General features: G+C 50.2%; 1 protein-coding gene across 4 annotated transcripts in view; it reads left to right on the forward strand.

The window, feature by feature from the left end:
* The window catches only part of LOC118075210 (filamin-A), an 87249-nt gene that overhangs the window by 54562 nt on the left and 5309 nt on the right, over positions 1-27378 (forward strand). The window contains exons 29-44 of one of the 4 annotated variants that reach the window (XM_035097093.2): positions 544-733; positions 997-1020; positions 5040-5287; positions 9419-9526; positions 11694-11784; positions 12198-12338; positions 12468-12596; positions 12982-13155; positions 13294-13455; positions 13591-13794; positions 17585-17737; positions 18463-18585; positions 20191-20457; positions 21988-22125; positions 24998-25113; positions 25878-26010. In XM_035097093.2, the coding sequence (XP_034952984.2) occupies positions 544-733; positions 997-1020; positions 5040-5287; positions 9419-9526; positions 11694-11784; positions 12198-12338; positions 12468-12596; positions 12982-13155; positions 13294-13455; positions 13591-13794; positions 17585-17737; positions 18463-18585; positions 20191-20457; positions 21988-22125; positions 24998-25113; positions 25878-26010 (2401 nt within the window). The remainder of the gene's footprint in view (positions 1-543; positions 734-996; positions 1021-5039; positions 5288-9418; positions 9527-11693; positions 11785-12197; positions 12339-12467; positions 12597-12981; positions 13156-13293; positions 13456-13590; positions 13795-17584; positions 17738-18462; positions 18586-20190; positions 20458-21987; positions 22126-24997; positions 25114-25877; positions 26011-27378) is intronic. The other 3 variants (XM_035097095.2, XM_035097094.2, XM_035097097.2) reach the window with 3 other exon arrangements.

Below are 27378 nucleotides of genomic sequence, written 5' to 3' on the forward strand. Positions count from 1 at the left end.
GTCTTGTACTCGTGGAAGGGAGCTTTGACTCAGACTACCCTTCTCATCCTATACTTAGAAGGGCCACCAACTCTGCACTTGGTGAGAGTCTGCTTGACTCCTGAGTATCCCACTGTAGCAAGACAGTAGATTTCAGTACTCCTTTTGAATTGGAGGTCTGTAGTGATGGCAGGCCTTAAGCTGAGCTTGCATCTAAAGCATAACAAGGGTTTTGTGTAGGTCACTGACCAAGTTCACAACTCCTCCTGGGTAATCCCAGTTTATTCATACCTTGCTCAGCCCCCCACCCCCTTTTTAAACATAAAATGTCTTTTCAGTGCTTTCCTATGTAACAGCCGGAAATGCTCCTGGAAGCAGCTGTCCTCTTGTGCCATACTGGGCTCAAGTGGGTTTTCACTCACACAAATTCCTGTCAGATTCTTGTGACCTTAACAACTTTGGGCCGGGGACCTAGGTTTTGAATGGCTGCTGCAGTTGCCGCCACTTAACTGAAATGCTTGCCTTCCTTCTAAACCCCCCCTTCCTGGGCTGTGCCATGGCCAGGATCCTGAGGGCAAGCCCAAGAAAGCCACCATCCGTGACAACCAAGATGGCACCTACACAGTGTCGTATGTCCCAGACATGACCGGCCGATACACCATCCTCATCAAGTACGGTGGGGATGAGATCCCCTACTCGCCGTACCGTATCCGGGCCCTGCCCACTGGAGACGCCAGCAAGTGCACCGTCACAGGTGAGCGCTCCTCCCAGGTGAGGGTCTTGTGGGGGGTGAGGGCTGCTGAAGGGTGGGGCGAGCCACGCTAAAATAATGCCACGCCCTCCCCACCACCACATTGACTGCTTTTTGCCGGGCACATCCGGCCACACCGCTCACCCACTGTGGGGAGGGAAATGCCACGTTGCCTACATTCTCCTGTGTTTTATTTTAATTGTGCACTGTTCCGTGTGATTCTTGTCTCACTCTGATTACCCTTGCTCTTTGCCCTTTCACCTCAGTGTCGATTGGAGGTCATGGGCTAGGTAAGCAGCTTGCTAATGGCTTCCTCCCCCCCCCCAAAGTATGCCTGCCTGCCTGCTTGCTTCCTTTTCCGCTGCATGGTCTCACACTTGCATTGGGCTCCACCTCTGCCCCAGATCAGAGAGGAGAGGGCAGCCAGGCAGGTGCCTGCTGAAAACTGCAGGTTTTCAGCAGGTGCCTGCTGAAAACTGGGTCAGTTGCTAATACAGTGGTACCTCGGTTTATGAACACAATTGGTTCTGGAAGTCTGTTCATAAACTGAAATGTTCATAAACTGAAGCGAACTTTCCCATTGAAAGTAATGGAAAGTGGATTAATCCGTTCCAGACGGCTCCGCAGAGTACTCAACCTGAAGCGTACTTAACCCGAAGCATGGGTGTAATTGGTTCCGGAAGTCTGTTCATGAACTGAAGCATTCATAAACTGAAGCGAACTTTCTCATTGAAAGTAATGGAAAGTGAATTAACCGTTCCAGATGGGTCCGCGGCATTCGTAAACTGAAAATTCGTAAACCGAGGTGTTCATAAACCGAGGTTCCACTGTATATAACTTCACAGAACCTGGATAAAAACTGCCATTTCCCTGGTTAGGCTACAAAAGAAGCATATATATTCCTTGGTCTGTTAAAACCAAAATGATCAGGCCGGCGCTTAAAGTGCAGTGCCACTGATTGATCAGTTAAAGCTTCTAGTTCAGGGATGTTGGGGGGGGGGCAGGCCTTGGCACTTGCAGCGGTGCACCTCCTGCCAGGCATAGCCAGCATGGCGGAATGGTCAGGGATGAGAATTGTAGTCCTTATATCTGCTTTAGTTGTTGATGTTTTGGGGTTTTGTTTTGTTTTTAAATTAACTCCCTTGCACTTGCTGCTAAACAAGAACTGTTTTCAGTAGCTCCCTTTAGATACCTGTTCCACTTTCAGCAAACATGTGATGAGTTTGAATGATAGGACTTGTGCCAGCGTAAGGGAATGCCAGCTTTACAAGTAACGCGCATGAAGACAGTTGGGCCCGTACTTTGTCTTAACCCATTATGGACTACTGAAATCAGTAGTGGCTCTTCAGGGTCCCAGGCAGAGGCCTTTTGCAGACCTGCTAGAGGAGCTGTTCCTTGAAGCAAAGATGCTGGGGTCAAAACAGCGACCGGCCTTTCTTTTTCAGTTTTCAGTTTTTTGCTTGCAGAGATGAGCCACTGGTTTGCCCCTGCTGGAACATATTCAGTTTTTGCTTCTTCCAGCAGGATAGAATTGCTGTGAACTAAGCCTCTGCTTCAGAGGCAGAAAAGAGGCAACTTTTGGGGAGTGGGAGGGAGAGATGGAAGCCTTGCATTTTCTCCAACCCTAGCCATTGATATGAAGCAAGGAGGTGGATCTAAATGTTAGTGGTGGGTTGGATTATGGCTGTCATGGTACATTTCCCCCTTCCACCCCCTTCTCTCCACCCCCCTGCCTCCCCAAATAGTCCTCTCCTACCCTTTGCCTCCCTCTCTATCTTCCATCTCCTGCTGTGCTTGCCTAAATGAGGGGCATGAACTTGTGAATCAGGAAATGGATCAGGTACATGCATGTTTCTTAACCCCATGGGGAAGGCTTCTGTCTACAGGCAGGCATGTTGCAAGCATTGTGGTGGCTCAGGTGAGCACCTAAATTTGTGGGAGTCCTGGTGACGTTGTCTTGGCTTTCCACAAGAAGTGTGCTTCAGAGTTGGCCAATGGAGGTCTGTAACTGTATCAGGCACGCGAACGGATCTTGTTTGCCACATTTCTACACTGTCAAATAGCCCGAAAACTCTGGGCATTTCACAAAAATAAGAGGCTAAAGCTGTAACATATAAAAATCTAAAGCAACTGCAGAATACAGAATAAAAAGCAAAAGCAACAGAGCTGCAACACTTCTTTTAAGCGCAAAGGCTAAAGGCCCTAGGAGCATTGAAATGTCTTTTCCTATCATCCAAAAGATCAGTGCAGGTGCCAGGGGAGTCTTTTTGGAGAGAGCATTCCGCAGCCTAGGTGCCCCCACTGAAAAGGTCATCTGGGTGAATTCCTGGCAGCAGCTTCAAACCAGGGAAACTGATAAGGCCTTTTGCAGACCTGCTAGAGGAGCTGTTCCTTGAAGCAAAGATGCTGGGGTCAAAACATGGATTCTAAACTGATAACCATCTTCAGGGAAGCTAGGTTTCCCACCCAAAGTGTGAGGGGAGAAAAACACCTCACAGTCTTCCTAAATAGATTAGGAGTCGTAAGCTGCAGACAGAGCCTGAGACCACAGTGAAGAAACATCACTATTTATTCAATTTATATACTGTCCTTTATTAATGACACATTACAGAACATAAGTGATAAAAACATAATAAAAAGGATACTGGCAGACAGCCTAATAATAAGTCATCATAATAACAGCCCCCCCCCCTCAGCATTTTTACAGGCTGTGGGCCATAGCCATAGGCCTGGGCAAAGAGGAAAATGTTTTGGTCTGGTGCCTAAACATGTCTCTCTCTCCCCCCCCCCCCACCTTGCATGCTCCCTGCAGCTTGACAGGCAAACTGGTAGTCCCCTGCTTGTCTTTGCTATCCAGAGGGCTTAGGAGTCAAATTTGACTGGACATAAATCTAAACATTTCCCCTTCCCAGCACTCATTCTCCAAAACACACTTTCATAGCCAGCACTAGGGGCTCAGTTTTTATTACTGTATGTTGTGTAGCTCTGATCATGGTTTGCCATTTTACAATAGGAACCTAAGCCAACAATAGAAATCTTGAACTTGATGTTGATGTGATTGGGGGGAGAACACAAACATGATATTTACAGCAGCTTATCTGTTTGTTAACAGTGTTGTTGCTTTTGGAAATCTCTTTAAGCCAGAGCCCTCTCATTAACCCATTGTGGTGCCTTCCAGATATTGTTGGGCAAACTCCCATTGGTCAGGTAGGGTGGGAGCTTGAGGGCACCATGTTGGCTGCCTCAGGTTAACCCTTTAAGCTGGTTTGAAGGTCTGTGGCTCAAAATCTCCTATTGTGCTTTGATTACATTGAGTTCTTTCTTCAGCGAGAACAAGCTCTTCCTTGGTATTGGCCGATCCCTAGTCACCCAAAGCTGTAACATCCCTTGCTTTATGAACAACCAATGCTGCTGCTGCTGGGGTCCAATCATGTCTTTAGTTGCCTTAACTCCATCTTGCTTTAGTCCTTTTTAAATGTGATGTTACCTGACTGGTTCCCTGGGGACTTGGTGTCAGCTGGCAAGAGTTGGGTCTGATCTGGCTCCCAGCCCTCCTGTGCAAGCTGGAAGGGTTTTTTAACCCCCACCTCAACACAATTGGCATTGGGGGATCTGACAGCCTCTCCTCTGCACCTCAATCACCTTCTCCCTCGCATGAGCACATGTGAAAATGGGAGTGGGCCACTGAGGTACATCAGGGGAAGAGCCCCTGGGAGATAGGGGTGGGTGGGTAAGTGGGTAACATATCTTGGCTGAGTTCTAAACATTGTTGTCCTGCCAAAAACTCAACTACTGACCAGGCTTTGCTGGTGATGGACATGCAACTGAGAGTATTGGCTGGAACAGCCATCATTTTGAGCAAATTGTGGTGACTGCAAATGCAGGGCCTCTCATGTGAATGCAGGTATTCCTAGAAAGAGCTTGCGTGGGGTCCACCAGCAAGTGTGAACTAGCCCTAGTGTTCCAGCACGTGTTTTCCTACTTGCAAAGTTTCCTTTTATTCTCTGCCCTCCATTATAAAGGCCTTTGGCTTTATACAATAAAATTGACCACTTGTACCTGCAACTGAATGGGTGAATATAGTCCATTGGTAAGGTGCTCTGTTTTGACCTAGAGTGGCTTAATTCATCTGTGCAATATTGGTCCCCCCACAATTTGGTAAACCTGCCCTCTGTCTCAAAGTCCCCATGAGGCTGTGTCAGCTGGTACAAGAGGCTGGGAGCTTAGGAAGACCCATGGTGCATGATGGGGAAGGAGTTGGAAATTGGACTCAAGTTCTCCATTCCTCATTGGCTTTCCCTTATGCCAGGAGCCGGCATTGGGCCCACCATCCAAATTGGTGAGGAGACTGTGATCACGGTGGATGCCAAGGCTGCCGGGAAGGGCAAGGTGACTTGCACAGTATGCACTCCTGATGGCACAGAGGTGGACGTAGATGTGGTGGAAAATGAGGACGGCACCTTTGACATCTTCTACACGGCGCCCCAGCCAGGCAAATATGTCATCTGTGTGCGCTTTGGAGGAGAGCACATTCCCAACAGTCCTTTCCAGGTTACGGTGAGTCTTGGCGTGACCAGGGAGCAGTATGTGGCTAGGGGTGTCTGGTTCAGCAAAGGGCTTATAATGCCTAATGCGATTGTGGCTAGCATGGTGCTGGTGTTGCAAGGCTCATAAATGTGTGCAGGGTCAAGTCTTGTCCTGCGGTAGTTCTGCCTCCTTTAAATGAGTGATAATGGAACTTCCTGCCATATTGACTTAGAAGCCCAGAACTGTGGTGGTGAGATGATTTTACCTGAAAGAGTGGGGGCAGGATTAGCAAAGGAACTCGGTCTTTGTTTCGGATACTTCATGTGTGTTTGACCCAAAACTTGTGACATGTTAGATGGAACAATCCTCCTGGCACTGTGTTCAGATCTAAGCCCTGGGCTACATCCGAGCTGGTTAACATGAATGAGCATGCATGCATACATACATACATGGGAAGTGGAAGGTGAGTCACCTTTCCTTCTCAAAAAAAAAAAAAAGCTCATGTGCATTCTAGATCTGAGAATTGTTATAAGTTCTGGGCTCTGCTTGTTTGCCCTAGGGTTGCATGTTCTCAATGGCAAAAATCCAAAATCCTGCAGCAAGGAGGCTCTGTTCAGACTAATTGGGGTTTTTTTCAAAGAAGAAATTGCATCCATGATCAGATTAGAAATATAGTGGTTGTTTCCCCTGTGCCCCCAAAATAGAGGGTGTCATAAGAGCACAGGCAGAGCAAGAGGTTCCTGTGCAGTGCCACATAGCATATAGAATGCTCCCAACTGCCCTGTGCAAAAACTGCTGAAAACTCCACCTCAACCTCAGATTTTGCCACATTGCAGTCTTGGGGGCTAGACAGATATTATTTTAAACAGATCATTGCTATGTCCAGTTTTATAACCTGTTTTTTGAGGGGTGGAGGTACGGTAACGTCTGGGCAGGACTTGCTCTGTTTCTTGCCTTTAGGCACTCTTTGCAAGAGAAGACGCTTCCGTTTGCTTCGGAATAATCAAGTTGGCCGCCCCCTGCTCACTCCTATGGAGGATACATGTGCATTGGGTGGCAGAAAAACCTGTGCTGCTCTAATGTATAGATTGTTTTTTACAATCAAGGGGTGTATAAATTTTATGAAATAAGATAAACAATCTAGATTTGCTCCCTCTGCTCTTATTTGTGTGGTGAGGAGATCAAGTAAAAGGTATCATTACTCGGAAGTAGCAGAATTCTCATCTGCAGGTGGGAAATTGCATTTTTGAAGGCTTCTCCATGTACACTCCCTGCTTGTGGTGTAGTACTGCAGCATAGGGGCCATTTTCACTGGGTGCCTGGGTAGGCATCCCAGTGCAGCACACACATGACATTTCATGGTGCGCCGAGGCACAATGGGGCTCCTTGCAGCCTCAGGAGGGCCTCTTGGGCCCCATCAGCCCCCCTCAGGCTGTGTGATGACTTGCGTGTAACGCACTGGGCACCCACAATGTGGGGTGGAACCTGGTGCACGTGTACAGCAGCATGTAATTTTAGTGTACCCCTCAGTCTAATGATCTTTTTTCTGTACTGCTACTTTTGAAAAAATAGGGTTCCTTGAAATGGTGCAAATTCTACTGACGGAGGGCTTATCCACGCTTACTTTTTCCTCCAGGAACAAGCGTGCTTAAAAACTCGTATGTCAGAGTGGTTCCCCCCCCCTCCTTTCCCTCCACAAAAACCTGCTCTTTAGTGCTTAATCGGAGCGAGGGTCGATTTGGGTTTCCTGTGGATTGCCATTTGCGCCAATTGAGCTTTAAAGCAGTGGCAGACCTTGGGGTCCCAGATTTCAGCATCACCCACACCAAAATTTGGTGCACTCCCCATCCCTTGCCTTTTTCATTCTGTGTAATACCGGTGGTTGTTGTGCTCCCAAGCGTCCACACCCAGGGCGGCCAAATCGGCCGTGCTCCCCTAAACCTGCCTTTGCTTAAAGAGTGGGTTTCCGTGGGGAAAAGTCGTGAGCAAAAAGAAGGTGCTTGGACACCATGCCTAGAAAAAGTGGAGGGAAAGTAAGTGGGGATATGCCCTTATTCTGCACAATGTGTTTATCTGGAGCCCAGCATCAAATCTGTTACATTCAGGTTACAGGTAGGTAGCCGTGTTGGTCTGGATCGAAGTAAAATAAAAAAATTCCTTCAGTAGCACCTTAAAGACCAACTAAGTTTTTATTTTGGTATGAGCTTTCGTGTGCATGCACTGTTACATTCAAATTGCATTGATGTGAAAGATCCAAAAAATGTGGTGTTGTTTTTTTTAAAAAAATGTGAGCTAGGAACTTGCACACAAATGTTACATGCGCGCACACACACAAAACTTCTCCTGCTGTAACATGTGACTCATTGGTTGGCTTTTGTGAACCCAGCCTTCCTGTTTAATGTATTACTCATTCTTTCCAGGTTCCAATGCAAAATGAACCCTCTGGCTCAGTCACAGAAAGCGGAGGAAGGGGTTGGGAAGGGACAGTGTCCCTTTTTTTCTTTATGGGTATTGTCTTGTGTGCGTTAGAAACAAGCAAGCAAATGTCCCTCAGCCAGGGAAGTTTTGACTCAGTGGAAAGCGTTTTTGAACCTGATTTCTTCCTCCTTCCTCTCTTACCCCACCTCATAGTCAAGAAGTGGGAGTCTCTCCACTTGAGCACAGATTTCTTGCAAAACTGAACTTCTGCTTTAACTCTGTTAAAAGCATCACCGGCAACAAAAACTCCTGTTAATATTTTTCTTCCCCACCTCCATTTCATCCTTAACATTTTTATACCAGTTGCAGTCAGTGCTGGGCATCTTTACTTGGAAATTTACTGAGTTCAGTAGACGTAGCTGAGTCCCAGAAAAAATTGCCTAGGGTCACAACCAGGACTGGCCCAGGACGTTTTTCTCCCTGAGGCACTGAGTGTGTGTTGTGTGTGTGCTTTTCCCCTAGTTCTGCTGTTAATTCAGTACTGCATCACAGTAGTAGCTTATACCCATGAATCATAGAATTGCAATGTTGGAAGGGACCCCAAGGGTCATCTAGTCCAACCCCCTGCAATGCAGGATCAAGGTTCCCCATCCAATTGGAAACCATACTGGACCCTTATTATCCAGATTTTTCTGGAGTTCTGCCCTGCCCCGCCCCATCCTCTACAAAGTGCCTCTGCAGAATAAAATAAGTCTTGCCTACCTTAACTCTTCTAGTCATTTATTTGGATCCACTTCATGCAGGCTTCTTAAAATGGCACAATCCCTCCCTAGGAAATAGAATGGCTATGATAGAAAACCCAGATTATAATTCATTCAGCAGGGTATTCTCTCCCCCTCCCCCCCACACACCTCCAACTCTATCCCTGAGACTTATAAGGTGTGTGTGACCATCCCATAAAATAGCCAGAATACATTTTGACATTGCAGTTTCTTGTGCTTTCTGTGTGCAAAAGGAGAAACCCCCATTCTCAGCCCACAGGCCACATTTTTGGGCTGTCTCTCTGCTCTAAACATAAATTGGCACCATGTGCATTTAACGCAATGAGATCATTATTTTGTGTTGGCAAACAGAATTGGTTTCCTTGTGCAGGCTGGTCATACAATATTTCAGCTGCATGCAAACTTTTTGCACCAGAGTGTGTGGCTTCTACAATTGTGGACATTATTTTTGGGTGGTGGCTCACAGGGGCGCTGTCACTCCCCTTTTTCCTGGTGTACCTGGGTTATAGCACAGTTAGACCTTCAGAAAAGCCAAGCTTGATATGTCTAAGCTTAGGTTTCCTTTGAAAAGCAAGTTCCTAGCTCCAGTGATTGTTGGCTACTTTTTTGGGGGGGGATGCCAGCTGAAGCAAATAATTCTGCAAAACAATCATAGGTGCCCTATGTTGCCATATTGCTGTGGGAGATATGTGTGGGATACTGTCCTTTGGCAAAGAGCTAGTATCTGAGAGAAGGTTTGTCTTGTGCAAGAATGACCAAGCACTGAAGGTTGTTTTAAAAATATATATACTGTTTTTGCAAAGGGGCTGGGCTTGTCTCAGGGAGATGGTGGTTATGGGATGCAGGAAAGAGCCATTGGGCTGTTTTAAGTTCTGAAATGGAAGCACAGCAGGGTTGTCCTGGCCCTGAGCCAGCCTCTCCACTGGTCCATTCTAACACTCTTGCCCCATTCCTGCCACAGGCCCTGGATGGCGAGCGCACGACCCCCCAGCAGATGGCCCAGCCGATGCGGGCCCCACCCTACGCATATCCACCTGGTGCACAGCAGCCCTGGGGACCGGCAGTAACAGTTCAGTTTCTTGGAGGAAAAGCTAGCCCAGGGCATTCTGGGTGGGGGGAGCACCCCATGGAATTCAGCCGCCTCTGCTTTGCACTGTTTGGCACTGCTTGGGAGGGGGGGAGCTGGTTTTCTGCTTGAGGACGCAAGATCAAAGGCTCCCTGCTCCTTTAAACAAAAAACATCTGGTGGCAGGGTTAGATTATGAATCCACATCTGGAAACTGCAGATGGATTAGAACGTGCGCCAAGAAATGGCAACCCACTCCCAAGAAAGGCTCCAGCACCTGCCTTTGCCCTGAGAGTTGTTGAAACTGATGTTCAAATTATTGTTTTTCCCATTTTTGGTGATTCTTGGTGGATCCCAAACTTGGATCTCCAGCTGTTTTGGGACTACAATTCCCATGATCCCTGAGCACTGGTCCTGCTAGATAAAGGTGATGAAAGTTGTAGTCCAACAACAGCTGGAGACCCAAGTTTGGAAAACCCTGATCTAACTCTAATGATCTCATTCTGCCAGAGCTCCTGAAGAGCATCTGCTAGTTGGGTTTCCTTCCCAGGAGCAGCAGCAGCCACAGCCGCCACCTTCTCCTTTTCTCTGGTATTTCAGAGCTAGCACTGAGGCCTTCTGCACACAAAGCAGGTTGCCTGTCACTGAGCTACAGGTCTCTCTCCTTGGCATTGCAGGCAAGCTGTGAATCTGTTTGTGCTTGCAGCCGAACTAGACACAGTGCCATTCACAAAATTCACAGTTTGTTTGTTGTCAAAGTGAAGAGCAAGCAAGGGGGCCACCAACCCAGACCAAAACCACGGTGGGGGCAAAGGGCTAAGGGTCCCATGTCCCCTGGGTCTAGAAACCGGAGGAAGCCTCATCAGTAGGAGATGGCCAAGAGGACATTCCTTCGCTGAGTGGGAAAGTCACTAAGTTTTAAGACCACCTTTTCTGAGGGAGCAACTTTTTTAAAAAAACAAAAACCAACTGAGCCAGGAGACAATTTCCCATTTCCACAAACTTTGTGATCTTGGGCTTACAATCCTTGGAAATAGCTGCCTTTTAATGAGCAGCTGTGAGTTTTGCACGCGCACACACACACACACACACACACACACACACAATGTCCAATGCTAGAAGTCGACGTGTCAACTAGGAAGAGAACCAGAGCAGAATCAACGCAGTTTGAAACTCTGCTTCCTTTGCTTGTGAAGAAAGCTTTTGTGGGGGGGGGGGGAATGGCTCTGCTCCTGCAAGTGCCCCACAAGAACCCAAGTAGTAGGCTTTGTGGCTCTTTTGTGTGGTCTGTCTGACGCCCTATGCAGATTCTTCATCACTTTTCTCTCTTGCCCCCCAACTTGCTTTGATGCTAACACAGGTGGGCTCTTTTCAGAAACAACTTTATGGGCACCTCTTCTCCCCCACCCTTGCTTGGCCTCTCCCAAACCTGAATTCCAAGGGGGGAAGAGACCCCCCAGAATGTGACCGGATTGGGGCTTTTCCCAGGGTGTCTTTGTCTTTGAGGTCACATCCCTTTCTCTCTTGATGCCGGGGAGGGGGGCCATCTATGCTTTGTATGTCGTCCTTGTCAATACCTCCATTCTTTTTTCGGGGGGGGGGGGGAGGTCCTGCCAAGTCGTATCTCAGGCAGGCTGTGTGCTATTCACCTTTCCAGGATGCAAAGGATGCTTCTCTGTCCCCTTGGGGGGGGGCATGGCTAGCATTTGTCCTGGGCAGACACAATTGGGAATCTTACTTGGCTTGCTTCCTTGTAACTGCTGATAGACATATCTCAGGGGGGAAAGTCCATACAGTATGTTCTTGTTGGCCTCCCAACTCCCGTCAGCACCAGCTGGGGCAGTCAGTGCTTGGGGATGATGGGAGTTGTAATCCAGCAATATCTGGAGGGCTACACAGGTTCCCCAACTGCGCTGCAAAAGCTGGCTGCACATCAGTGGGATTCCACTCCAGTGAAACACAGCCACATTGGGACAATCACTGCCAAATAAATGGGGGGGGCAATGCAGCAGGGGTGGGTGTGTCTTTGTCTGCTCCATGTTCCATCGCTGTTTATGAACTCCTGCCATTTCTTCCCATCCCTCCTTGTCTTGTCTGGCTCTCAAAAAAGCAAAAAAATGATTCTCACTGCTGTGTTGGGTTGGCGGGGGGGTGCCTCTGTCTTTTCCAGGCAACAGACCGTCCTGTCAATGGGCTGGATGCTGGACTGCGGCCTTTCGACTTGGTCATTCCTTTTACCATCAAGAAAGGAGAGATCACAGGTAATGGGGTGGGAGGGGGATGTGGCCAAAGTGGCCTAGAACTCTGCCTTTTACACAGGTCAGGGCAAGAGTTTATAGCCAGGCTGTGTATTGAGCAGTATGCTTGGAGCACAGAATGTAAATGGGGGCAAAACTCAGCTTCCTGATCTCTATTAAGTTCCTAGTCCTTGTGGCTCTTAAGGTAGATTGCGAAGCATGTGGCAGTGTCTGCCAAGATCAGAGGGCATGAATCCAGTGGCCTAGGTAAGCCCAGTGAGTTGTGGACCAGTGATTTTCATCCAGGTCCCCTTAAAATGCCCCATCAGGGGTCCTTGCAAAAAAAAAAAAAGATTCCTGGGTCCTTGCATTCCTACTCTGGCGAACAGAACTCACCAACTTAAAAGTGCTTTCTGTGGTTTCCTCCCTCCCCACAGGTGAGGTGCGCATGCCCTCTGGCAAGGTGGCAAAGCCAGACATCACAGACAACAAGGATGGCACAGTGACAGTGCGCTATGCCCCCACAGAGGCTGGCTTGCATGAGATGGACATCCGTTACGACAACATGCACATCCCAGGTAACACACACACACACACAAAGGTGTTTGGCTCTGAAATTACCAAGCTCACGTTGGTTTGAGCAACTAAATGTGCGCAAGTAGGTATATAAAAGATGTTGACGCCGTACCCTCTTCCCACCCCCATAGGTAGCCCGCTGCAGTTCTATGTGGACTATGTCAACAGTGGCCACGTGACTGCTTACGGACCGGGACTCATCCATGGGATAGTCAACAAGCCAGCAGTCTTCACTGTCAACACAAAAGATGCAGGAGAAGGTGAGTCGGCAAGGCCCACTTGGTGCTGGAACTGCTGCCCTCTGGTTTTCTGGCCAAGGGGCAAGGCAAGGCTGTTGATGCTTCTGTTCTGTGTAAATGCATACGGTAGCTGCCTGATCCCTCCATTCCCTGCTGGAGGGAATCCGCAGCGAGAATAGGCTTACGATTGTGTGCTCTGCTTAACAAATCTGTCATTGAGATGCCTAGCAGAACCAAATATGCAAGCTTGCATAGTCTCATACACACACATTTTTGGGGGGGTAGGTCTGCCTTGATTTTCAGCACTGGAGCAGACTGCCCTATTTTGGGGGCTGGCTCAGTTACTGGGGCACTAGGGCTAATGGATCTTCCCACACTTGACGTCTGATGTTCTGTTTGTTTCCAGGCGGCCTCTCTCTAGCCATTGAAGGTCCCTCCAAGGCTGAGATTGGCTGCACTGATAACCAGGATGGCACTTGTACAGTGTCGTATCTTCCCGTTCTGCCTGGCGACTACAACATATTGGTGAAATACAATGACAAACACATCCCAGGAAGTCCCTTCACTGCCAAGATTACTGGTGAGATCTGGGGCCTGTCCACCTGGGCTAATTAAGGAAAGAAGAGGGTGGGTGGTAAGCTCACACTGAAGGGGAAGGAGAAGGTAGGTTGGAGGCCCGCCTTGACGGGACAATGTCTGCCTTTCTCTGCTTCTGCAGGAGATGACACGATGCGCATGTCCCATCTCAAAGTGGGCTCCTCTGCCGACATCCCCTTGAACATCACCGAGACGGACCTGAGCCAGCTGATGGCCACCGTGATCCCACCTTCGGGTCGTGAGGAGCCTTGTCTCCTCAAACACCTACGCAATGGGCATGTTGGTGAGTGACCGAGAAGACCTCTGCTTTTCCGGTTATGTCCCAAGCCGATTGGCAGAGCTCATGGGTAGGAGAAAAGATTATAATAGGTATAACAATTCTCTTTTGCTTCTTCCTTCCCACCCCATCTTTCTGTAGGAATTTCTTTTGTCCCCAAAGAGATTGGAGAGCACATTGTGAACATCAAGAAGAATGGGCTGCACATCCCCAACAGCCCCATCACGGTGATGATCAGCCAGTCTGAAATTGGCGATGCCAGTCGTGTCAGGGTCTCTGGCCCAGGGCTCAGCGAGGGACGGACATTTGAACCTTCAGAGTTCATTATTGACACAAGAGATGCTGGTATGGAGGTGCTGAAGTTAAAATGGGGGGGGGGAGTTGAAAAGTCTCAAACCTTGCTGCTTGGTGGCTTTTTCCTAAGCTGGCATAAAACCTCAAGGCTTCTGCCTGAGTTTATAATCCTTTGGTTCAAAGACAAGGGCTACTCGCCATGGTGCCTATGCTGTCGGAGGGAGCGTGCCTTTAGTGAGGACCAGTTGCTGGGAATGGCAGGTGGGGTGAGTGCTTGCAAGCTTCCTTTGGGCATCTGGTTGACCACTGTTGGAACAAACAAACAAACACAAATCACTAAATCGATAAGATCCTTGGTTTTCATCTCCTCCACCCCACCGATCCAATCTGTTTCATCATGGTGATGCTGGCTATTTGTCCTCCAGCTGACAAGCTCCATCTCTGGCTAGCCTGATGTTCAGGAATAGACATAGGAAAGGTAGCATACTGGTGTTCTACTGCTCTATGCATACTAGTTACAACCTTAGGTGCATAGGTGTTTAGAGAAGGTAGACTAAAGAGTAAGAAGCAGGGTGCAAAAAGAGGAGGTTGCAAAAAGAATTAGAAATCCCTGGAGGAAGTGGGATCCCTGAAGCGCATCTCAATGACGGTTGGAGTTCTCAAGTGCTTGAAGGGATAAGTCAATTCCTTTGTTTCTCCAAACACTGTATGATCATCTACCATTCTGGATTTGGAAGAAACAAAGTCTGCATTTTGAGAAGCTGGCTTAGACAGAAAGCTCTATGAGCCTTCTGGATCAGACTATATATTCCAGTATTCTGTGTCTAGTAGTTGTCAGAAACATCAGGGAAAGACTCCCATGACTGCGAACTAGAAATTGAAGGGGAAGGTCCTCAAAGTATCTAAACAGTGGTAGGAACCTGTGGTCCCCCCAATGTTCTTGCTGGACCAGCTCCTATCCTCCTTGGCCGTGGGGTGGAGAGGCGAACTGATCAATGTTGTACCGTGTTTCTCATATTTTAAGGCATCCCCCAAAAATAAGCCATGACAGGATTTCTAAGGGTTGGTGAAAAATAAGACATACCCCGAAAATAAGCCATGTCGTGTAGCCCCGACCGAGCGAGAGGCGAAGGCGCGGGACCCAGCAGGAGCTCCCTGCCTGCTTCCCCGAGCCGTCGCGCATCGGGGGACAGAGCCGAAGATTGGCGGGCGCTCCTTGCTGGGCTTGACAAGCCCGGCAAACAGCGCCCGCCGATCTTCGGACCTGTGCTGTGTGACAGGCAGGGGTGGGGGGAAGCGGAGATCGTTCTCCGCTCTCCCCCCACCCCCGCCTGTCACCAAAGATCGGCGGGCGCTCCTTGCTGGGCTTGACAAGCCCGGCAAACAGCGCCCGCCGATCTTCGGACCTGTCCTGTGTGACAGGCGGGGGTGGGGGGGGAAGCGGAGATCGTTCTCCGCTCTCCCCCCACCCCCGCCTGTCACCAAAGATCGGCGGGCGCTGTTTGCTGGGCTTGACAAGCCCGGCAAACAGCGCCCGCCGATCTTCGGACCTGTCCTGTGTGACAGGCGGGGGTGGGGGGGAAGCGGAGATCGTTCTCCGCTCTCCCCCCACCCCCGCCTGTCACCAAAGATCGGCGGGCGCTGTTTGCCGGGCTTGACAAGCCCGGCAAACAGCGCCCGCCGACCTGTGCTGTGTGACAGGCGGGGGTGGGGGGGAAGCGGAGATCGTTCTCCGCTCTCCCCCCACCCCCGCCTGTCACCGAAGATCGGCGGGCGCTGTTTGCTGGGCTTGACAAGCCCGGCAAACAGCGCCCGCCGATCTTCGGACCTGTCCTGTGTGACAGGCGGGGGTGGGGGGGGAAGCGGAGATCGTTCTCCGCTCTCCCCCCACCCCCGCCTGTCACCAAAGATCGGCGGGCGCTCCTTGCTGGGCTTGACAAGCCCGGCAAACAGGGCCCGCCGACCTGTGCTGTGTGACAGGCGGGGGTGGGGGGCAAGCGGAGATCGTTCTCCGCTCTCCGCCCACCCCCGCCTGTCACCGAAGATCGGCGGGCGCTGTTTGCTGGGCTTGACAAGCCCAGCAAGGAGCGCCCGCCGATCTTTGGTGACAGGCGGGGGTGGGGGGAGAGCGGAGAACGATCTCCGCTTCCCCCCCACCCCCGCCTGTCACACAGGACAGGTCCGAAGATCGGCGGGCGCTGTTTGCCGGGCTTGTCAGGTCCGCCGATCTTCGGACCTGTCCTGTGTGACAGGCGGGGGTGGGGGGGAAGCGGAGATCGTGCTCCGCTCTCCCCCCACCCCCGCCTGTCACCAAAGATCGGCGGGCGCTGTTTGCTGGGCTTGACAAGCCCGGCAAACAGCGCCCGCTGATCTTCGGCCCTGTGCTGTGTGACAGGCGGGGGTGGGGGAGAAGCGGAGATCGTTCTCCGCTCTCCCCCCATCCCCGCCTGTCACCGAAGATCGGCGGGTGCTCCTAGCTGGGCTTGACAAGCCCGGCAAACAGCGCCCGCCGACCTGTGCTGTGTGACAGGCGGGGGTGGGGGAGAAGCGGAGAACGTTCTCCGCTCTCCGCCCACCCCCGCCTGTCACCGAAGATCGGCGGGCGCTCCTAGCTGGGCTTGACAAGCCCGGCAAACAGCGCCCGCCGACCTGTGCTGTGTGACAGGCGGGGGTGGGGGGGAAGCGGAGATCGTTCTCCGCTCTCCCCCCACCCCCGCCTGTCACCGAAGATCGGCGGGCGCTTTTTGCTGGGCTTGACAAGCCCGGCAAACAGCGCCCGCCGATCTTCGGACCTGTCCTGTGTGACAGGCGGGGGTGGGGGGGGAAGCGGAGATCGTTCTCCGCTCTCCCCCCACCCCCGCCTGTCACCAAAGATCGGCGGGCGCTCCTTGCTGGGCTTGACAAGCCCGGCAAACAGCGCCCGCCGATCTTCGGACCTGTCCTGTGTGACAGGCGGGGGTGGGGGGGGAAGCGGAGATCGTTCTCCGCTCTCCCCCCACCCCCGCCTGTCACCAAAGATCGGCGGGCGCTCCTTGCTGGTCTTGACAAGCCCGGCAAACAGCGCCCGCCGATCTTCGGACCTGTCCTGTGTGACAGGCGGGGGTGGGGGAGAAGCGGAGATCGTTCTCCGCTCTCCCCCCATCCCCGCCTGTCACCGAAGATCGGCGGGCGCTCCTAGCTGGGCTTGACAAGCCCGGCAAACAGCGCCCGCCGACCTGTGCTGTGTGACAGGCGGGGGTGGGGGAGAAGCGGAGATCGTTCTCCGCTCTCCCCCCATCCCCGCCTGTCACCGAAGATCGGCGGGCGCTCCTAGCTGGGCTTGACAAGCCCGGCAAACAGCGCCCGCCGACCTGTGCTGTGTGACAGGCGGGGGTGGGGGGGAAGCGGAGATCGTTCTCCGCTCTCCGCCCACCCCCGCCTGTCACCGAAGATCGGCGGGCGCTGTTTGCTGGGCTTGACAAGCCCGGCAAACAGCGCCCGCGTGCACTTTATTAAAAAATAAGACATGCCTCAAAAATAAGCCATGTCGTGTTTTTTTGAAGAAAAAATTAATATAAGACATGACTTATAATATGAGAAACACGGTAGTTAACAGTATCTGGAGGCCTTCAAGGCCCCCCATCTGGACTCTTAATACCTTGCCATCTCCGCATGGGTAACTGCAGTGGAGTAACACAAGCAGCATAAGCAGATGAAATTGCGTATGCTTTTTGCTCTTGCAACTGTTTCCAAAGCACAGTGTGTGTTCATATGTACGTGCCTGTATGCACATGTATAGCTCATGGTGGTGATGTCCAAACATATAACAAAGCCCTCTTACTACAAATTGCCTCTCTTTTAGGTTATGGTGGGCTGAGCTTGTCCATTGAAGGCCCCAGTAAGGTCGACATCAATACTGAGGACCTAGAGGATGGTACTTGCAAAGTCACGTATTGTCCAACAGAGCCTGGCAACTACATCATCAACATCAAGTTTGCAGACCAGCATGTGCCAGGTGCGGGTAGTCTCCTCTTTGGTGGGTTGTTGCATCGGACGAGGGGAGCAAAGGCATGTTCAGGAAGTGCTGGTGGGACACTAGAACATGTCTCCAATTGAAGATGGGACAAAGGTGTCCGTAATACTTGGGTTGCTGGAACAGATTGCAAGCATTGCAGGAGTTGAAGGCAGGGGCTTCATCACTTGTAAAACAAATATCTGCTCCAACATATATGGAGCCTGCATGCTACAAGCAGCATTGCTTGGCGCAGCTTTTTGCTGCTCAGGGTTGCAGATAAAGGATAGTCCAATGCTCTTCTGCATCCTCCCCAGCAGCAGACCAAGGCAAAGAGACCTGCCTGACTTGGTGTGTCTCTTTTATTTTTTATGTAGGCCTTGTATGCAGAGCATTCAGTCCTTAGCTTTCCAGTTAGTGATAAGTCTAAAACGTGTGACAAAATGATTGTACAGTTTTCTTAATGAAATTTAATGCCGGAAGAGAGGCGATGACTACACTGGAGGATGTTGGGTGTGTGTGTGTGTGTGTGTGTTGTGACATTCTAAAGCTTACACAGGGAAGTTGATGCTTTTTTGGGCTCCTGCCCCGAAACCTACCCCCACCCAAATCCGTGATCTCCTCTCCCTGAAAGGGCCAATTGGATCATGTGGCTGAGTCAGCAAGGGTCTCTCTCTCTCCCTCTCCCTCTGGCTTACTTTCTCTCCCCCTCCATCTCTCTGGTGCAGGGAGTCCATTTTCTGTGAAGGTGACAGGAGAAGGACGGATGAAGCAGATGATCACGCGCCGCCGCAAAGCCCCCTCGGTTGCCAACATTGGCAGCCAGTGCGACCTCAGTTTGAAAATCCCAGGTGAGTGGCTTGAGGATAGGCTTTGTGGTGGGGGCAGGTTTGGGGTGCTGCCTAAAACAAGCCCAGCAGTGGAGAGCTACTGGCCCAAACGTGTTATTAAGTACCCCTCCCACATGGTTAAAGGTCAGGATTATTCGAATCCCACCCTTGAACTTGGCACAGAGAAGTTTGGAAGGCCCACGGACAGTGCCCAGCAAACTTTTGGAATCCAGAGTATGTGTTCAAATCTAATATAAGCCTTGTTTACCAGCTTAGAATGATACAGGGCAAAACCAAAGCATATTCACCGAAGTTGACTTGTAGTTAGCCCAGCTGGCACAGAGGCTGTTAGAATGGGGAAAGTGCTGAAGTCTAGGACAGGCATGGCCATCTGAGAATCCTTCCAAACCATAGCCAAGTTGGTGGTACACTTTGGTTTGACACAGGCTGGTAACTGGGAGCCCTTGACCTCATGTTATATAGCCCTCAATGCCTCCTAAAGTTTTCCCATTCTCTCATCCCAGCACAATTACTTTCTTTTCATCTCTCCTGTTGTTGCTTTCCCTTTAATATGTAGAGTTTCGGAATTTTATTTGAATTCTTTTGTGTATATGTGTTTGCCTTTTTCCTGGTTGTAAGGCTCAGAAGTAAAACTGTGGCTAGACTGTTATGTTTGCAAGTGGAGTGCACGCTGCTTCTATTTGAATATAAATCAGCAGTTTAGGGCATTGTGTCCAAACCCCTAATGTCAGCAGAACTACTCGGAAACAATGAGGGTAATTTCATGCATGTTTTGAAAAGGGGGAAAGGACCACTGCAAATCTACCTCCTTGAGGGGGGATCCCTTTGGGAAGACTGCATTCCTCAATCCACCACCACCATGTTCATGTTCTGTAACGGGTGCTGGCTACCAGTACAGGCCTCACACTGCGTTAGAATTCAGGTCACCTGTGGAAGAGAAGTGTGACATTTATACAGTGAAAAACTTCTGGTTGCCAGTGGTCTCTGCTCCTGCCAAAGCTTATTGTGGAAGAGATCCTGTCCTGGCCTTCATCTAGAATAGGCATCCCCAACCTGTGGCCCTCCAGATGTTTTGGCCTACAACTCCCATGATCCCTAGCTAACAGGACCAGTGGTTGGGGATGATGGGAATTGTAGTCCAAAACATCTGGAGGGCTGAAGGTTGGGGGTGCCTGATCTAAAACAATAGGGGTGCATTTACAAGGGTTGTTTTGATTTTAGAAGAAATATTGGATCTGGAGAAAATTATAAAGATCTGACTATTCAGACAAGGAGCAGCATTAAGTTACCTTGAGAATGGGGTAGGGCAGGCATAGGCAACCTTGGCTCTCCAGATGTTTTGGAACCACAACTCCCATGATCCCTAGCTAACAGGGCCAGTGGTCAGGGATCATGGGAGTTCCAAAAGGTTGCCTATGCCTGGGGTAGGGAGACAAGGGATTAAGAGGTGAACTGGACTAAGATCCAGCTGCCCTGTGGGCCACCCCTGCCATAGAATGTGTGTGGGTCTTGATGGCACAGTGGTGTTGGCTGATGGTAGGGAAGGAGCGAAGCTGCTGTCCCATGTCTCTACAGCTGTTTTATTTGCTGCCCCTTGTCCCACAGAAATCAACATCAGGGACATGACAGCTCAGGTCACCAGCCCTTCAGGCAAGTCCCACGATGCAGAGATCTTGGAGGCGGAAAACAACACTTACTGCATCCGCTTTGTGCCCACTGAGACGGGCATCCACTCGGTCAGCGTCAAGTACAAAGGGCAGCATGTGCCCGGAAGCCCCTTCCAGTTCACCGTGGGCCCTCTTGGTGAGGGTGGCGCACACAAGGTCCGGGCAGGTGGCCCTGGACTGGAGAGAGCGGAAGCTGGCGTGCCAGGTAGGACTGTGGCCTGGGACAGGGACGGAGATGGGGAGTGGACAAGATAGGCAAAAGGGTGTAACTTGGGAGTTGTGGGAAGGAGGGGTGTGAGATGCTAGTACTTGAGCTGGTACAGCCTGTGCTTGAACAAGTCTGGTGACGCAGACTCAGATTCAATGATGGGGACTGAGGCAGGTCAGCCTCCATTGTCAGACATGACTGCAGGGGTGCCTTGGAACCCTGGAATTTTAGAGCTGGAAGGGACTCCGAGAGTCATTTAGTCCAACCCCCTGCAATGCAGGAATCTCAGCTAAAGCATCCATGGCAGATGGTCATCCAACCTCTGCTTAAACACTTCCAGTGAAGCAGAGTCCACCACCTCCCAAGGCTCTGTCAGAAGCTGCTTCTTAATGTTTAGTTGGAATCTACTTTCTTGTAACTTGAAGGCAGTGAAAACAAGTTTGCTCCCTTTTCCATGTAACAGCCCTCTAGATCTCCTCTCCTCTTATCCAGGCTAAACATACCCGAGTCCCTCAACTGTTGCTCCTAAGTCCTAGTTTCCAGATCATCCTTCAGAAGTTGTTAGTACCCCCAACTCTCATCACCCCCGGACAGCAAAAAATGGTAGTCAGGAATGATGGGATCTGTAGTCCATAGAACCATAGGTTAGGCACTGTTTAATGATAAGGAATTGATGGAGAAATGTGCCCAATGTCATCTTGCGCCCACCAGGCCACATCGTCCTTCCATCGCCCTTCAGTTTTCAGCTCCCATATCCCGAGAAGAGGGGCCTGTCCCCTGGGGGTGTTCTGTAAAACTCAAGTGTACTTGGATGGTGATTATATAGCACCATCAGTCTTGCTATCAGAATCCCCCTGGGCCCTGTGGCTAAGGGCAAATCCACAGGATACACTTAAAGCACATCACTTCCCCAAAGAATCTTGGGCACTGTCGTTTGTTATGGGGTACTGTGACTTGGTAGTCCTGTGAGTGGGAAACTGTGGTTCCAAGGCTTCTTGGGGAGGGTGCTTTAGATGTCTGGTGCAGTTCTGCCCTAAGTTGGGAGTAGCCAACATGATGCCCACCAAGATGCTGTTGGACTACAAGTCCCATCACCATTGACAAGGCTGTGCTGTCTAGGGCTGATGGGAGTTGTAGTCCAGCAACACCTGCAGAGCACCATGTTGGCTGTTTTTGGTTTAAGTGTTTTATCAGAAGAAGCATCCCTAAACACAAGGGTCAGGATCCACACCACCTGGGAAGGTGTCCCACTAAAGCACCCTTCCCCATCTGGGTGCCCTCCAGATTAAAACTCCCTGCCAGTTTGGCCAATGGTTGGGGTTGATGAATCTGAAATCTCTGGAGGACACCAGGTTGGGGAAGGCTATGCAGTAGTTACTGAAACAAACTCTGCAAAGGATGTTTTGGATAGTAGTAAAAGAAAGGCTTTTTGTCCCAAGCTTAGTGCTAAGGTGGGACTTGCATTAGCAAAAGAGGACGATGGAGCGCCAGTTGTTCCTAATAAGACTTGTTTGCCTTCTTCCCCAGCTGAGTTTAGCATCTGGACGCGGGAGGCTGGTGCTGGTGGCCTCTCCATTGCTGTGGAGGGCCCCAGTAAGGCAGAGATTGCTTTTGAAGACCGGAAAGATGGTTCATGTGGTGTTTCCTACATTGTGCAAGAACCTGGTGAGTGGCATGGAGTTGGATGCTGCATGGAGAAGACGGCTGCAGGGTTTTTAATAGGAGATTTAAAGATGGGAGGGCATGGATGCAGGGGGGAAGGGGGGTGTTCTGTGTGCCTGAGTGGGTGAGGTGGGGCAGTTTTGCCAGCTGCAGCAGATGCATGAGGATTAGGGAATACTTGGTGAGAGATCAAAATGTTGGGTTCTGCCATCTCCAGTTTTCAGTGTTGGCCTTCAACCTTAGGAGAAGAGGCTACCAAGATGAGGGGTGTGTGGACTGAAAACAGGCTTTATCAGTACTACAGGGTGAAGGACTAGGGGCCTCCACCAAAAGAGACGTTTGGTGTCAGTGCAAAACAGGGCCTTTTCTGGGGCAGGTCCCTGGTTCTGGAATCCCCTCCCTAGGGAGGCTAGATTGGCCCCATCCCTGATGGTTTCCAGGGGGAAGTGACCACCGTTTTTATTACATCTGACATTTAATTTGATGTTGAAGTACAGGCCTCACAGTGTTAGAATTCAGATCACCTGTGGAAGAAGTGTGACATTTATACTGTGAAAAACTTCTGGTTGCCAGTGGTCTCTGCTCCTGCCAAAGCTATTGTGGAAGGGATCCTGTCCTGGTCTTCATTTAACTCTTGGTTCTTCTTGGTTTTCAGTGTTGTGTTCCAGTTCTGTTACTGGCTACTGAGTGGGGTAGCCAACATGGTGCCCTCCAGATGTTGCAGGACCACAGCTCCCATCATCCCTGACCATCATTGGCTATGCTCCCTAGGGCTGATGGGAGTTGTAGTCTGGCAACATCTGGACAAACACACACACACACACACCATCATGGCTACCCTCACTCTTGGCATTTGCACTGGCTTTCATATTTTCTTCCCTTGGAAACCAAGATTGTGGAATAGCCCTTGTTTCAGCTGAAAGGTGGTATACAAATGGGGTGTTAGATGTAGATAGCTCCCAATTTAACTGAATCTGAGGAGGGTGGGGTGAAGGTAGCCCTGTCAAGGTAGTAGAGAATGCAAGAGCCAAGAAGGGCAGCCTTACACATCACTGTGGAGGTGATCTAAAAAAAAATCCTTCTAGGTCAGGGGTCCTCAGACTAAGGCCCGTGGGCCGCCTACGGCCCGAAGGCCTCTTTTATCCGGCCCACGACAACCCCCGCCGCCTGCTGCCACCACCTGCTCTTACCGGCGCGGCAGCGCGCTTCCGGGTCGGAAAAAATGCCAGAAATTGTTTGTGTGCATGAGTATGGGCATCTCCTGACCCGGAAGTGCACCGGAAATAACGATTGTGTGCTTGTTGGGGGAGGCCCATGTGCACAAACGATTTTCGGCACTTTTTTCGACCCGGAAGTGCGCCGCCGCGCCTGTAAGAGGGTGTGCGCATGCGCACAGGTGCGCACTCCCCTGCCCTCCGGCCCGCTGCGTGATCGGCACGGTGGGCACCGGCCCGAAGCCAGGTAAGTTTGGGGACCCCTGATCTAGGTTTTCATTGGCCAGGTCATAGGCCTGGAGATTGCAAGGCTTCAGGCTATTTCTAGGCAGAGGGATAGGAGCCAGAAGACACAGGTATTAGAGAGAAAAAGAGAGAAAGAGAATATGGCTGGCGTAAGGCTCAACAGGGCGAGATCCCTGCTGCTCTTTGCCCCACAGGGTGTATAGCTGCCTTAAGCGATAATAAAGTAAGGATCGTATTCCAACATCCGATCCAAAGAACCATATGTTGAGCACAAGGCAGATGGAAGTTGTATGTTGCAACTCGGAAACCGAGGTCTGTTCCAACGGGTGGCTGCTGGAGAAGCTCCAAAGGCAGGCCTCTATCTCTCTCTCTTCAGAGCTTGTTCTAGCTCCTTCTCTTGGGAACGGCTCCCATAAGCCACTCAGGGAATCTGCAGACAGCCAACTTCTGGAATCCAACAGGCATCATGTTGCCAACTACCTGGAATGGATCCAGTGCTCTAAAGAGCTTTCTGTTTGCTAATGAGGCTGGCAGATCTTTGGAAGCGGCCATCTGGAACGCAAGCTGGGTAATTGGCTGCCCCACAGTTTGCAAGTAGGGGAGGGAATCTCAGCTAGATCTCAAATGCTTTTTATTGAAGGCAGAGAGGGGAGGGCTGCTTTCAACAGAAGATTGTATTTGGGAGATGCATTGTTATAACCTCCATCCTTATTGAACACAATATATATTAGTTTAGGGTTGGGGCTTGAGGTAGTATGGTGTTTTAGAAGAACGTCTACATGTTAGAGGTGTAAATTTTGAAGTCTACTGAAAACTTAAGATACAGAAATCAGAACTCAAAATGTTTTTGGAGCATCTCTTCCATTTTTGGCAGTTCAGTTGTTGAAATATGTAATTTCAAGCAAACTGTTAAATATGAAATGCAACTTCATGCAGTGATTCTGATATTACCCAAATAGTAAATATGTGGTAATTGTTCCATATGGGGACCCATCTGCACATCAAACTGATAATTTGATAGAAGAGAAAATACAATAATTACAAACATCATTAAATTAAAAAATCATTCAATTAAAATTGGCAGTGGCAACATCTAATATTTTTTACACATTCTATTAACCAAATGCAGGCTGAATAATAATAAAAATAAATCTTCAGAGTGTTTCCTTAAAAATCATCAGTGATAGAGCCGTATGTATTTGCAAAGATGTGCATGGACACTGCTGAAAAGCCCCAAATACCTGCCAACCTGATGCAGAGCAAGGCTCCAGGTGCTGATCTCATGCTCAGGCAGGTTAAAATCAAACAATGTGAACAAACTCGCCATTTCCACACCTGGATTCCAGTCATTCATCCATTGACTGAACCTTTTGGCTTAGCATCCTTAATTCCACCTCCTCCCTCTTTGCTTGCAGGAGACTACGAGGTTTCTGTGAAGTTCAATGACGAGCACATCCCAGACAGTCCCTTTGTGGTACCTGCCACCTCCACCTCAGACGATGCCCGCCGACTCACTGTTTCTAGTCTTCAGGTGAGGCACTGGGAGAAACCGCCCATTTGCTCCCCCTGCTGGCTGGATTGAGTTGGCACTGTTGCTCTCCTGGGCTGGCTGTTCCTTGATTCAAGAGACTTGGACCCTGAAAGTGGAGCGGGAAGAGATGCAGATTGGGGCGACGGTGTTCTCTCAATCTGTACTGATCTGGGGGGATGGTGTGGCTGAGGGTTTTTGCCAAGATAAGGTGATTAAACAACTTAGGACAAAGATGGGTGCAGGGGTTGGACTAGAGGACCCTTGTGGTCCCTTCCAACCCCACAATTTTATGATTCTGTGGGTGCCTTGTGCCAGCCTTGGGACAGCCACTGTGTCAGCCCTGATGGCCATCCAGGGATCTGCTCTGGGGTTTTTCTCGTGTCTCGTTTAAAGGCTGCTAACAGTCCCCTGCTCCTTTTGGCTGCTGGGGCTTAAAGATGGAGAGCTTCCCTGGGCCACGCCTCTGCCAATCTTGCTGCCATCCTTTTGAAAACTGCCAGCCTCCCTCTTTCAGGGTATACTAGCCTAACAAATCCTCCCCTGTTGTTGCTGCTTGCCTGCCTGCCTCTTGCACTGCGGCCCAGTTTCCTGGGGCAGCTCTCCCTCTCTAAGCCACCTGGCTCTCAGGTAAGTGACCTTCTGCCTTGTCCTCATTTGCAAGGGGGTGGGGAGAGCGAGGAGAGGGGTGGGGTTTGTGGTAGCCGGAGCTTGATGCCATTGCCCGCCCTGTCCTTTCTGCTGCCTAACGTGCTCTGTGCTTCCAGGAGTCAGGGTTAAAAGTGAACCAGCCAGCCTCGTTTGCCGTCAGCTTGAACGGGGCCAAAGGTGTGATTGATGCCAAGGTGCACAGCCCCTCGGGGGCCCTAGAAGAGTGCCATGTCACAGAAATTGATGAAGGTAAGGAGGGCCTGGCAGAGCAGGGTCAGGCTTGCCATCCCCTTCCCTCCCGTCTGCGGAGGAGAAGGTAGAGCTGTTGGGTCTCTTTCTCTTTTGACAGTGGAATGGACTCCTTCGGGAAGTGGTGGATTCTACTTCCTTGGAGATTTCTAAGCAGAGGTTGGGTAGCTGCCTGCCATGGATGCTTTGGTTGAGATTCCGGCATTGCAGGGGGTGGACTAGATGACCCTTGGGATCCCTTCCAACTGTACAGTTCTGTGATTCCCTTCCAAAATGAACTCCTAGCAACTGTAATGGGGGGGGGACAGACATCTGATGGTGTAGGGCAGGTGTGGGAAACTTGTGACCCCTCCAAGTGGTGTTGGACTGCCATTTCCCATCAGCTCCAGCAAGTTTGGATTGTAATTCCAAAACAATTGAGGCCCACAACAGGTTCCTTGGGGCTTGAGAGTTTTCTGTGTGTGGTTGGCCTCTTTCCCATGGGTTTGTCAAAGAATGATCTGCTTAGACCTTGTGAACCTCCCTGAGATCTTTTGATAAAGGGGGGTGGTATATAAGTCTAATGCATAAATAAAATAGATGCTTTGCATTTGGAGGAAGAATAATTTTTTAATTGTGTTGGAAGATGGTCATTCACATCCAGTTTTAAAAGCAACTGCTACAAAACCTGAAAGTGAAAGAGAAATGGCAGTGGCGGCATTGCAATATTGACATGCTTGGGTCATGGCCTGAAAGAACACTCAGGATCTTTGTTTAGCCTTTTAATATATATATATATAAATAAAAGCCTTTTCCATGGTAAAGGCTGAACTTCACAAGGTCATGCATATTTTTCAAGAGTCCCTAGCAGATCTTGTTTTCCCTCTGTTGGAAGATGCTCCCAGAGATAGGCGCTGGTCTAAAACCAAACAAGGCATTTATAAGTCAGCACCTTGAGCAAGACTGAGAAAACCTCCAAGTAATTTGTAGAAGAATGACCCATCCCTGTAGCATATTCTGCAGTTCTGTCAAGGCATGGGCAATGGAGTTCTGCTGTAGCTGGAGTTCCCACATAGCATTTGTCAGGTCCATATAAAGATGTGGAACCTGTGCCCTCCAGATGTTGGACTACAACTCCCATCATCCGTGAGCATTGGCCAGGCTGGCTAGGGCTGTTGCAGGTGGAGGCCCACAGGCTTCCACCATAAGGGCATTACTGTAAGAAGTCAGACTGCTAAGCCTGTGCATGATGGTGGCCAGGAGTCTTATACGATGGCTGCATCCCCTGATGAAAGGCGCTGCAGGGTCCAGCCTCGGTCTACATCAAAGAGCAAGAAGGCCAACCAAACTGCGAACTTTGGTCTTGCAAGGAGCCTGCCTCTGCCCAGA

Source organism: Zootoca vivipara, chromosome 16 (assembly GCF_963506605.1).
Source record: "Zootoca vivipara chromosome 16, rZooViv1.1, whole genome shotgun sequence".
In the NCBI taxonomy this organism is placed as follows: Eukaryota; Metazoa; Chordata; class Lepidosauria; order Squamata; family Lacertidae; genus Zootoca; species Zootoca vivipara.